Here is an 11382-nt window from a genome sequence, read left to right as displayed (position 1 = left end):
CGTATATTGCATTAGATTCAAAAAATAACTATCTTTTCAAATGGATGTTGCAGATTTAAAGCAACTAGAAAAAAAATTATGAGACCTCAGAAGATATTTTGATCAATGACAATCGTCGTATTGATTTTTAAATTGAAAATTTGTAAAAAAAATCTTTAAGCAATACCAACCGAATACATATAATACTAACAAAATAACTGTTTACTTTCAAAATTTTTAGAAACGGATGTTGCCGATTGAAAGCAACACGAAAAATAACTTCTGAGACATCAGAAGACATATGTCAATTACTGAATGAATAAAAAATTGTAAAAAAATGTGAGAACAAAAAAAAAAAACTAAAGGAATACATAATTAGGATAATAAATTAACTTTTTAATTTTAGTATATAGATTCTAAGGAATTAAGCAAAATGCAGTATTAGCTTTACCACCCTGTATATTAAAGCCGATGAAAGTCGTTTTCACGTAGTCGCATATCCACAATTTTTGTTACCCGTCCCCCTACGATAAACAAGATATTTACTACTTCTAATAATTTCGAAATATGGTGTGCGGTTACATTGTATCAAAACCATTAAATGCTTACAACGGTGCTTTGGAGCCGCAAAAATGTAATTTTTTTCGAGGAATACTTTATAACCCTCATACGCTAGCGTCTAGTATGCGCTGTAAGCCCTTAAGACAAAAACCCTAAGCATTTTTTTTTCTTTTTTTTTTAATGAGACGAAGCACAATCATGTCAATAGTAATAGCCATCACCATCTTCAGGGCTTGATTTTGTATATGGCTATAGCCGGACGATCGCATCTGCCACACTTGGTGACGGCGTAGATCGAAATGTGCACATTTTTGGACAGATCGAGCGAATGGACCATAGCGCTGGTTCTAGCACCGCTCATTACCTTCGACAATAACGTGCCGTTGATGTAAATATCATACCCCGTGATGGTTTTGTCTCCAGGCGCGACCCACTTAATAATTAAACTGTCGCCAGTTATCCTTTTCACGTCTACCACCTCGAATTTCGTTAAATCGACCTTCTTGCAATCTTTCTCGTCTCTCTGAATGATCTGCGGCGTCGAGCAAATACACGATACTTTTTTGGACAGCTTTTTCTTCCGTTTGTGCGTTCTAACTTCCACCGACTTAGACTCGACGCAAGGTTCCGTCGCTTGGTCTCTGATGTCGGAACTGGGATAAATTATATCTGCCACCAGCTGCGACCTATCTAATGACTTGACGTCTTCCGCTTGATCGTAGTCCAAAGCTTGGCACATTTGCTGCGACATTATCAACACCTTGTCGATCACCTCCTCGTTGCCCCTCAACTGCAGTTCACCCGCCATCGCCGCGATCATCTTATCCTTCGCCTTGCATTTGTCCTGGAGATTGTTGAGCGCCATTTTCAAGCCAGACATTGTCTGTCCGAAAACGGACGCTTGCTTCACAAATGGCTTGGATCCCATCATGGTTCTGGCAGTTCTCATTTCCGCTTCCGTGCAAGCGCATCTGATTTGATTCAACGCTTTTTTAATCTCTTCGATCTCCTCCCTACACTCGCAGTTTTCCTTGGTGTGCGCTTGAATTTGCTGCTTCAGGGTGACGCTGTCCATTTTCCTAATTTCCGGGACTTGAAAGCTTGACTGAGCGGGAATGTGAGTGAACAAATCGGGACAGGGGCCACATTCGGGACAGTCGCAATCTGCAGGATGCTGCGCTTTGTCTTTTCTTGGTGTATCCGTTTCCGTCGGGTGGCTAGTGGTGGAGAAGAACTCTTTCGAAGGCTGCTTGGATATAGTGGATAGCGTTTTAGATTCTGCTTCAACTTTGCTAAGAACGCCTTCATCGCAGGTACACGTCGGACAGTCGCAGTGGATCGGCGTTTGAGGCCTCGACATTTTTGACGACGAAACCTGGGCCGCAATTTGCTTGGGTTCTCTTCCAAGTTGCTGAGTTGTTTTGCTACAAACCTCGCAGTCGCATCTTTGGCAATCGCACGGACTTCTCGCTGTCTGGTCGACATCTCTCTCGGCTTCCGTAGTTTTCGGCACGCGGGGTAACCTGATGTACCCCGGCTTCCTAGTACACTCCAAACATTCGCACGTCTTGCACTTGCAGTCCGGCTCTGCGAATTCCTCGAATGGCGGAGGGCCCGTCAAAGTGAAAGTTGGTTTCGCTTTGTCGCTAGATGGTAACTTGCGAATTCCCGCCTTTCTGCTGCACATTGAACAGTCGCACTTCCCGCAATCGCAATCCGGTACCGGAAACGCCTCAAACGGTGGAGGATCCGTTAAAACGAGAAGCGGCTTGGCCACTTCGCTAGATTTTGCGCTCAAGTACTCTTCTTTTTTACGTTTTAGAGGCGCCGCGCTAGGAATCTGCATTTCTGCCGCGAGATCTTCGCATGTGCACTCTGGGCATGTGCAATCTTCTCCGTGAGCCGATTCAAAGGACGACGAGGTTTTCCGTTGAGACTTTATTTCCTCCTCCAAAGATAGACATCCGGGGCAGACGCAATCAGGCGAATGTTTACATTGCGGGCACTCGCAATCTTTGGCATGCGCAACTTTGCTGGATATCTTGGGCGTCACCGGTCGCGAAATTATATCTTTTGCGGTGTGAGAAACTATTTTCGAAATCGTCGGCGTGCCTGGTCGAGCTGAGATATATTCTTCTTCTTCTTCTTCTAGACAATTGCAAATCAAGCAATCGCAACCCTTGGGATGGGGGACTCTGCTCGATACCGTCGGCGTTACCGGCCGAGCTGGACATCTGCAGACCACACAATTGCAATCTTTCGGATGGGAAACCCTTCTGGAGGTCGTAGGTGTTACCGGTCTAGACGCGAGTTCTTCCGGACACTGGCACACACGGCAAATGCAATCTTTTGGATGCGAAATTTTGCTGGATATCTTCGGCGTCACCGGTCGATCAATTATAATCTCACGTTCGGGATGAGAAACCATTCTGGAAATAGCTGGAGTTGCTGGTCGACCAATTTCTCCCGTACAGGTGCAGACCAAACAATCGCAATCCTGTGGATGGGAAACTTTCTTGGAGATCGTAGGCGTTACCCGTCGAGGTGCTGCAGTTTTTGCTTCCGGACAATTGCAGACCTGACAGTCGCAATCTTCTGGGCGTGAAACTGTGCTGGAAATTGTTGCTGGTGGCGGAGCGGCAGTCTTTTCAGTGGCGAACATTAGACCCTGGCACTCCACGCAAATGCACTGCTCGCATGTACAGCCCGGTCCCTTCACACCGTAGGCTCTTGGAGTAGGTTCCGTCCGCAATTGACTTGGCACTTGCGCTGGCAGCTCTTTCTTTGTTGCAGCATATGCTACCCCAATCTTCCTTTTGGGGCACGAAATACAAATACATTTACCACATTGACATTCGTCCGCCAAAGCTCTCCTTTCCCCTTCGTCGCATTCGCGACATAGACATAGCAAGCATTTACATCCGTCTGGGTGAGTGGACTTTATACGCTGAGACTGTTGCGATAGGGGCCGTACATATTGCTTTACTTTGCTTAAGCATTCCTTACAAAGACAATGCACACATTGGCAGCTCAGCTGTGACTTCAATTGCGTATCGCATTCTTTGCACAAACACTCTGCGCAATTGCAACCCTCGTGATGGACAATCCTGGCGCTTGGCTTTGCTAACCCGATTTCTTGTATTCTATCGCATACGTCACACCTGCATTCGATGCAACTGCATTCTCCATGGTGCCGTGCCACTGGAAATGACTCGGCCGGTTTGTCCTTATGGTCGCAAATGGAACAAATGCATTGGTCACATCTGCACCCTGCGGGATGAGAATGCTTCGTAGCGCATTCCACGCAGAGACATTGAGGGCATGCGCAGTCAGCAGCGTGAACGTCAGGTTGCGTCGCAGGCTGCGTCCCAGTCTCCAAAGTGACCACGAGTTCCGTCTGAATTATCTCCTCCAAACACATACACTCCCTGCACTCGCAGTCGGGAGGGTGAGGTATTTTCTTAGGCACTTCCAGCAGATCTCTTTGGTGAGGCGCAACCGTCTCTACTTTCGCCGCTTTTTTCGGATCTGCGCAGGGTTTGCAGTGACACTCTTTACAATCGCAACTGTCTACGGGTTTTATACTCTCCGCAGTGGGTGGTGGGACACCAGTTCGCTCCTTACCGGGATCCGGGCAAGGCACACATTGACAGCTTGGGCAATCACACGATGCTAGCCCTCCCTCCTCCTTAAGAAGTTTTGCGTGGTGTCGGGGTACTTCGGCACCATCTCCGCAGCCGCAAACGGTACAAGTGCAATCTTCGGGCTTTGTTGGAACTACGTCCTTTCTTTCAGACATTTTTTCAGTCACCTTCGGTTGCTTGAGGGGCGATCCAGGGCAGTCGCACATAGGACAGTCACAGTCGGATACTGGTGATATCTCTTTAAGACCCGGACAGGTGCAAGTAGGGCAATTGCAATCAGGTGGATGCCCGCCTTTATCTAGGTCTACATGCGTTGGAGGAACTTTGTCTACGTCTACGTGCATTGGGGGAAGAACGGTAGGTTTTTCTTCGATTGGCTTTTGGAGACCCGGACAGTCGCATAGTGGACAGTCACAGTCATCACCTGCTGGTGGTGCATGGGTAGTTAAGTGTTGGTCCGGGCGCGATTCCTTGGAAAACGGACAAGGACAAGTCGGGCAGTCGCAATCCGGATCAACTTCAGTACTACTTGCGACTGGCTTTACATCTTCCGTATGTCTTACAGGTGCTGGTACGGCAGTCGTTGCGTCTACTTCAGTTGCTGCCGCGCGTTTCGTTTCTGGGCAAACTTTGCAGGTGCAGACACCTATGCAAAAGCACGTTTTCCGTTGCGTGTCTAAAGGAGTAACAGGCTTTTTCACGTCCGGATCGGCGCAACTGGCGCATTTGCAGGGCTGGCACTCGCATGCGGATTTGTAGGTACCCTCCGACGCTGAAGATTTGGGTTCGATCGTCTGCGCTTCGAGTTTCTGGGTATGATCCGATCTGGCTCGCGGCGGATGCGGCGATGTTATCGAAATCGGTATCCTCGAACGTTGCTGCTCGACGTATCGCTTAGCGTTCGTGGCGTTGACACATTCGCAGTTCACTTTCACTTGGTAGACCTGTTTTTCGTCGAACACTATCGGGTACTCCCTGGTCATGGCGAGTTCTTTGACCTTAGGCAGGGTTAAGCAGTCCACGCATTCGCAGTCCTGTGCGTGTGCGTAGGACTTTTGGTAGTCGCACGTTTGCGGCGTCATTTCGGGAAATTTACACGACATAAATACGTCATCAATCGTGGTCTTCGATTTGCCTCGTTTGCTTTTGCCATCGGTTTTACGCGAACCCGATTTCTCTGAGCATTCCGCACGGCACTCGCTTGCCGCCTTGTCAACGTTTGGACAAGGGCTGCACGGGGAGCATCTGCAGTCTTCGCATGTACATCCTTGAGAATGTCCGGCCGATCTGGAAGTCTTCATCGAGCATGTCATTTGCATAACTTGAGGCACGACGATAACTTGAGGCGGACATTCGCAACTGAAACTGCGACGTCGTAGTGCGGCGTTCCTCTTCTCGATGACCTTTGGCGCGCAAATTATGCACTGGCACACGTCGCCGCAGTCACACTCGATCTTCTTGAGTACCTTGGAGGAAGAATTGCGTTTCTTTCGTTGGGGCTTGCTCTTTTTGATCGCCTGCCCCGTTAGGGTAGGATTCAGGCCTTTATCCGACAACTGAGAAACTATGGAGGGTACTTCGTTAGACTTTTTTTTATACCGCACCTCTTCCGGGTTCCCATCGGGGCTAGAATTCTTAGCAGGAACAACGGGAGACATGGCAATATCTTTGGTCTTTGTTTTGGAACTTTGGACGGAAATTGTTCTACAGCTCGCTTTGCAACTCGCGGATCCTTCCCGGGAAGATGGCTTCTCCTGAAGCGACACTGACCTTGACTGATTCAGGGACATTGCGGCAGCCGAAGTGCGAATTGAGCTGCATATGGCCTTGCAAGAGTCCGACGTGCTTCGCACCTTTTGAGGTTCTTCTACCAAGAAACTAGATTCGTCTACGATAGAAATTATCTTCTCCACAAAATCGTCATCAGCTCTTAAACTTGCTTTCGCTGGAGGTGAGTCCCGGGGTTCTTGAGAAGTTGATATTGGCAATTCGTCAATCTTGATATATTGCTCAGCACTTGGAGTGGCACGTTCCTTGGATCGGTGCAACTGTTCTGGTGGATAAGAAGTAACGGGACGAATTTTTGCCTCGAGTTGTTGCGGTGGTGTCAATTTTGTGGGTTGGATAGCTAATTCAACCGGAATTTGCTGAGCCACCATTTCACGCTCGACATTTTGTTCCTCCACCATTTTGCCGTGTACACCCGGTTTGGCAGCTAATGCTTTTTCGGGTTTGTACCAACCTGTTACAAATTCTAGCGGGTCTTGGCTTATGGGTAGTACTACTTTATCTTCCACGTTCCCAAAATCTTGTAGTTGTTGAACCCCTGGCACGGGATGTTGAGAAGTGGCAACTATCATCCCTTGCTCTTCTGGTACCTCAATAGATTTGGGTCTATCATATACAAACGCCATTTCTGCTGCAGATACGTGAGGTAACTCTTGCTTTCTCGCGGGTTCCTCTTTTGGTATTTCATCTTGGGCTATTATTTTTTCTGTTAAAACTGGTCCAACACTGTCTTTCGCCACGGTTTCACCTGTTAACTTTGGACTTTCCTTGGACGGTTGGGACATCATTCTGTCAATCAGGGGCTGCTCGTACCCCAGTGCTATCAGTACTGAACGTTGTTCTTCTGCTGTTTTACCTACGAACTCGGGGTATTTTGCAATAAGAATGGGGTCCGTTTTGTGTTGCGTTTCTGCTTGGTCCGATGGAAGGTTGCTAATTTCTTCAACAGTGTCCCCTGAAATTGACGAGGAGTAGTTCAGATAAGAAAATATGTTATAATCCCAACTTTACACACAAGTATCTGAAAATAGCTACTGTGTGGTTTATAAAGTCTATTGTTCATTCAATGTATGTATAAAATCAAATACCCAATAAAAATCTTGAAACCTGCTTTTTGGTGAGTTTTAATAACTTTTTTACCATTTGAGAGAAATGGGGGCTTTGTTATTTATTATAATAAGCATAATACTTGCAAAGCTCGTACCCCGTCGTGAAACTCAAGAATCCTATGAAAATAATGTAACACCAGTCGGTAAGGAAAATCGTTTAAAATTTCAATATGTAAAAGAAATTGAAATACTTGAGATTATTAATATTGTTAACACTAAAACAGCAATCTGGATTTAGACCTAATTGAAGCTTAATACGTTTAATAAAAGTAATCACCCGTTGCTTTTATCGACATTGGTTTAAGTTTAAGTGTATTATATTTTGGTACATTTTTTATTCTCTATTTCTATATCACAATTCTCAAAAGTCTTCTTATCATGCCTGGGTCACTTTTGTGCAGATGAGCTGCAGACGTAGAAAAATTTTGAAAATCTACATTAAAGTTTTAAATATGGAAGGTAAACCATAAATACATTTTAAAGATTGAGGAAAAAAATTTTGGGTTGTTGATTGAATCAGATTTGAGATTTACAGCCACATGTTAATAACTATCTAAAAAAGGCGGACCTACATGAATTTAAAATTAATCTATCAACAATGGTTACTTTCCGATTCATTAGTCTTACTTTAAATGACATATTGTGATGTTGTCTATGGTAACTGCTTTACAGTCCATGGTATAGAATACAAGAGCTACAAAATTCTTGTCTACGCTTTTTATAATCACACTCTAGTTCAAAACAAGTCGTTAAATATGAAAAATTGGCTTATTTTATATCTATTTAAAAACTATAAAAATATTAAAGAGTAAATATGCTTATAACAGGCAGCTGTACCCTATGAAATATCTGCCCATAGGTCCATATCTGTTGTTATATAGAATGGTTTTCTATTACGGTTTTTTATTTTTTTGTTAGCAAATTCTGTGAATGATTTGATATGCTCATTTAAGATTGTCACATGATATGGTTAATCTATTTTGTCCGGATATTTCTTTGTGTTGGAGACTAGGTTGACTCTAAGGACAGTTGGCATTTATTTAAATTTAGATTTAAATAAATAAAGACCTTTATTATTTTTTAAACTAGCAAAAAATTATTACCTGTATGATTAATTTTTCTTGGTTAGCTTTGCTCTAATTAAATTATTTGTTGTTTAACTCAAACAAATTCAAAAATTGTGAACTGTTTCCAAACGCACATTTGATCATGTTTCATTTTTATGTACATTCCTTAAAAAAAATGCGTTTGCTTAGAATGGCAAATGAAAATGAAAAGAATTTGGGAAGATCCGACAGATATGAATTTTTCATTTCCAATTTATTATCCGATTTTATAACATTTTCCACAAATGACTGGCAATTTATACAAAGCTGTATGTAATACAGAATGTACATGTACAATTGCGTACAGGGGACCTGATGAGGTTTAGGTTCCCAATTCCAAAAAAATAGATGACTGGTTTCACACTACAAGCCACAAAAATATTATAATAAATAAAATGACAGACGAATAAAAATTAAAATTTGCCATGGAAAGTGCTTAAAATATTTGTATTAGTATATATTTAGTAAATAACTTAAATGACTTCTACATCAAGTAGTTAAGAAGGTCGCTGCAGCTTTTTGCTGGGACCAATCTTCTCTTACCTGTTTTCTTTCCAAAATCTTGATCTTCGGCGATCTCGTTCGTTTCGCTTAATGTCATGAAATCGGAATCGCTGTCGTCTTTCTCCCCAGTTTCCTCCACCATTTTGCACATTTCGTCTGTTTCGGTGATAGTTTCCTTGTCTCCGGATGTTGTTATTCCGATTTCTTTACATTCGCAGCATTGACATGATTGTTCTTTTTCGTCTTTTGATTGACAGCCGCAGTCAACGCCGTGACTTTTCACAGTGGGCTTCGATGTTTCCTCCGCCTCTGGTGCCACTGTAGGGGCGTCTGGTGCAGCATGTTTTCGGACCTCGAAAACTTGATCTTCAACATCTAAAGTTACTTTTTTATCAGCAACCTTATTGCTTGCTGTGACATCCAGTTCGGTGGATACGGGCGCACCAAATTCCAGCATTTCGTCTAAATTCATACTGCTTCTAGTGATATTCAAGAAAATATTTACTTAATTCTTACCTCTAATGACAGTTTCAATAGTTGGTTTTATAATACCTTTCTCACTTGGAGAATCTACCTTGTCATCTTCACTGATTCTGAGACTATCACTGCTAATGGGCTCTTTACTTCCTACTTTTTCTTTCATTTCTTTTGGAGACTCTACCAGTTCATCTCCACTGATTTTGAAACTATCAGTTCTAATAGGACCATTACTTCCTTCTTTTTCTGAAAGCACGCTGCTCGGTACTTCTTCCGTTGTCACCAGTTGAAGCGATGCTATCGTTTCTGGTTCCAAATCTCTTGGTGGGGATATCATTTCTTTCGAGTCTTTGACAATCGGTATAACTTCCTCCATACCGCTAGTGATCTGACTAGTGAGCTCCGACGTAAGCTCGCTGCTACTAAATGGGGTGTCTTGGGCTGATGGGCCTGTAAATAACGGGATTCTCGCTAAACTGGTCTTTGAGTTCTGCCTGAATACCTGATATGAGGCTTGATATAATAGGAACAATTGGCTTAAGTTTTGTCTCTGGATCAGCAACCTCAGGATGGGTGCTTAGTAGCGACTCCAATGGAAGCGAGATTGGAGATTTGGTGCTATCCGCAAATTGAACCATTTCAGTAACAACCTCAACGTTGCCATCTTCGGTGTAGGTGAGAGTAGTTTCTAACAAGCAGAATATAAACAAATACATTAATAATTATGGTGATTTGTTACCGATCGTGCCCGCTGGACCTTCCGTGGTCACCTCCAATGTACCGGAACCGGTAATTGTGGTGGTCATGTGCAAACCAGACGGCGGTTCCTCAAGTACTTGTATTTCGTTCGTCACAGAGAATGGCAGCGACCCTGCTCGCTCCTCTTCGAATAATTGTTTAGAAAGTTGTGATGGTTGGGTCTCTTCTAAAGCTCCAGTTTCCTTAGCTTTAGATAAGTGCTTTGGTGAAGAAGTTTCTTTAAACTCTATTTGTGCTTCTATAATTGGCTCAAGTGTTTCTTGTGTCTCTTGAACCTCCATACTCCTGGGTTTCGTAAATTGAATATCTTTCAGAACTTCAGTAGGCTTTGCTACTTCTCGTTGAAGTTTTGGAACCTGTTTTTCTTCCCCAGTTTTAGCTAATTCCAATTTTCGTATTTCCTTTTCCTCTGTTGGAATGGAGGGTTCGACTATTACAGCCTCACTTATATCATTCATGCTGCGTTTCGGCGTAGATGTCCACAATTTTGGTTGCTCATCTGCTGCAAATTCGGACGAAGCAATTTTTCGCATTGATGGAGGTGGTGTGGTGATGTCTTTACGAATTCCTTCAGGAAGTCGATCGATTATTTGGTGGGGGATTTTTTCAATGTCTTTCCTAACAGATGGGGTCATCAAATCTTTTTCTCGACTAGGTGAAGTGGCAGAGAACTCGTTTCTCATTTCAGGTTTCAAATCGACTGAGATTTCCTGTTCTACTCTGGTAGGTTTTATGATTTGTGAACACACTGCTGTGCAAACAATATGACTCTCTCCCTTCAGATTCTCTCTACATGACATGTCTATAGCTTCGCAGGGAATATTAATTTTTGGTTGTGATTCGATGGGTTGTAGCTTTATAAGTTTAGATGGTACTTCAATATCTGTGATTGTATCATGCTCTACACTTCTTGTTTTACATGGGAGTCCGATATGAGAACAGGGGTATGTTACCCTGTCAACATCGGACCTATCGGTAGTAGAGTATTTGGAAAATTCATCACGGGAAGGTTCAGTGGCCTCCTTGGTTTCTAATGTAGTCATTTCTCGACTACTTCCATCTTTTTGGATAAATGACTGCGGTACCGACAATAATGTCCTGACCTCCTTTTCAGTTTGCGGTGCTGTTGTCGACAAAACAACTTCTTCGTCTTCATGCAACTCGCAACAACAAACATCAGACTCTTCTTTAGCCATTGCTTTCGGTCTGGTCTTCGGTGGCTTTCTAGTCAACACCAGATCAGTTAAATCTTTGATGCATTTTGCGGCACCTGCGAGTTCCGCGGGTAAGTTCGAGCATTCCTTACACGGTGCGCTTTCTTTTAGAGTTTTGCTCAATTTTCTGGCAATGACGGCTAAGCTAGAATCGCATTTGAATTCATCCGATTCCTGTGTCGGAAGATCGACGCCATATTTACGACGAGTTAGCAGTTTAATCGTGTCGGCCTCGTTGATC

At 43.6% G+C, this 11382-nt stretch overlaps 1 protein-coding gene across 1 annotated transcript; it reads right to left on the bottom strand.

Annotated features, from left to right (window-relative positions):
• Positions 1-561: 561 nt before the first annotated feature.
• Positions 562-10683, bottom strand: LOC132707454 (uncharacterized). The gene is made up of 5 exons (XM_060679318.1): positions 9908-10683; positions 9671-9856; positions 9208-9618; positions 8731-9153; positions 562-6927 (listed from the first exon to the last, which is right to left on the bottom strand). Exons 1-5 carry the CDS (start codon positions 10608-10610, stop codon positions 767-769), a joined length of 7884 nt encoding a protein of 2627 aa, XP_060535301.1. The 5' UTR covers positions 10611-10683; the 3' UTR covers positions 562-766.
• Between the last annotated feature and the right edge of the window lie 699 nt (positions 10684-11382).

Source organism: Cylas formicarius, unplaced genomic scaffold (genome assembly GCF_029955315.1).
Source record: "Cylas formicarius isolate icCylForm1 unplaced genomic scaffold, icCylForm1.1 PGA_scaffold_9__14_contigs__length_23061073, whole genome shotgun sequence".
Lineage (NCBI taxonomy): Eukaryota > Metazoa > Arthropoda > Insecta > Coleoptera > Brentidae > Cylas > Cylas formicarius.
This window is presented reverse-complemented; position numbering and strand designations above follow the sequence as displayed.

Bases quoted from the DNA above. Each gene is read 5' to 3' on its own strand.
- LOC132707454 (XM_060679318.1), bottom strand. From the start codon at position 10,610: ATGAGAAACGAGTTCTCTGCCACTTCACCTAGTCGAGAAAAAGATTTG. The intron at 9,857-9,907 runs GTAACAAATCAC...TCTGCTTGTTAG, and splicing joins AGGTCCAGCGGGCACGATCG to AAACTACTCTCACCTACACC. The intron at 6,928-8,730 runs GTAAGAGAAGAT...CGTCAATTTCAG, and splicing joins AGATTTTGGAAAGAAAACAG to GGGACACTGTTGAAGAAATT.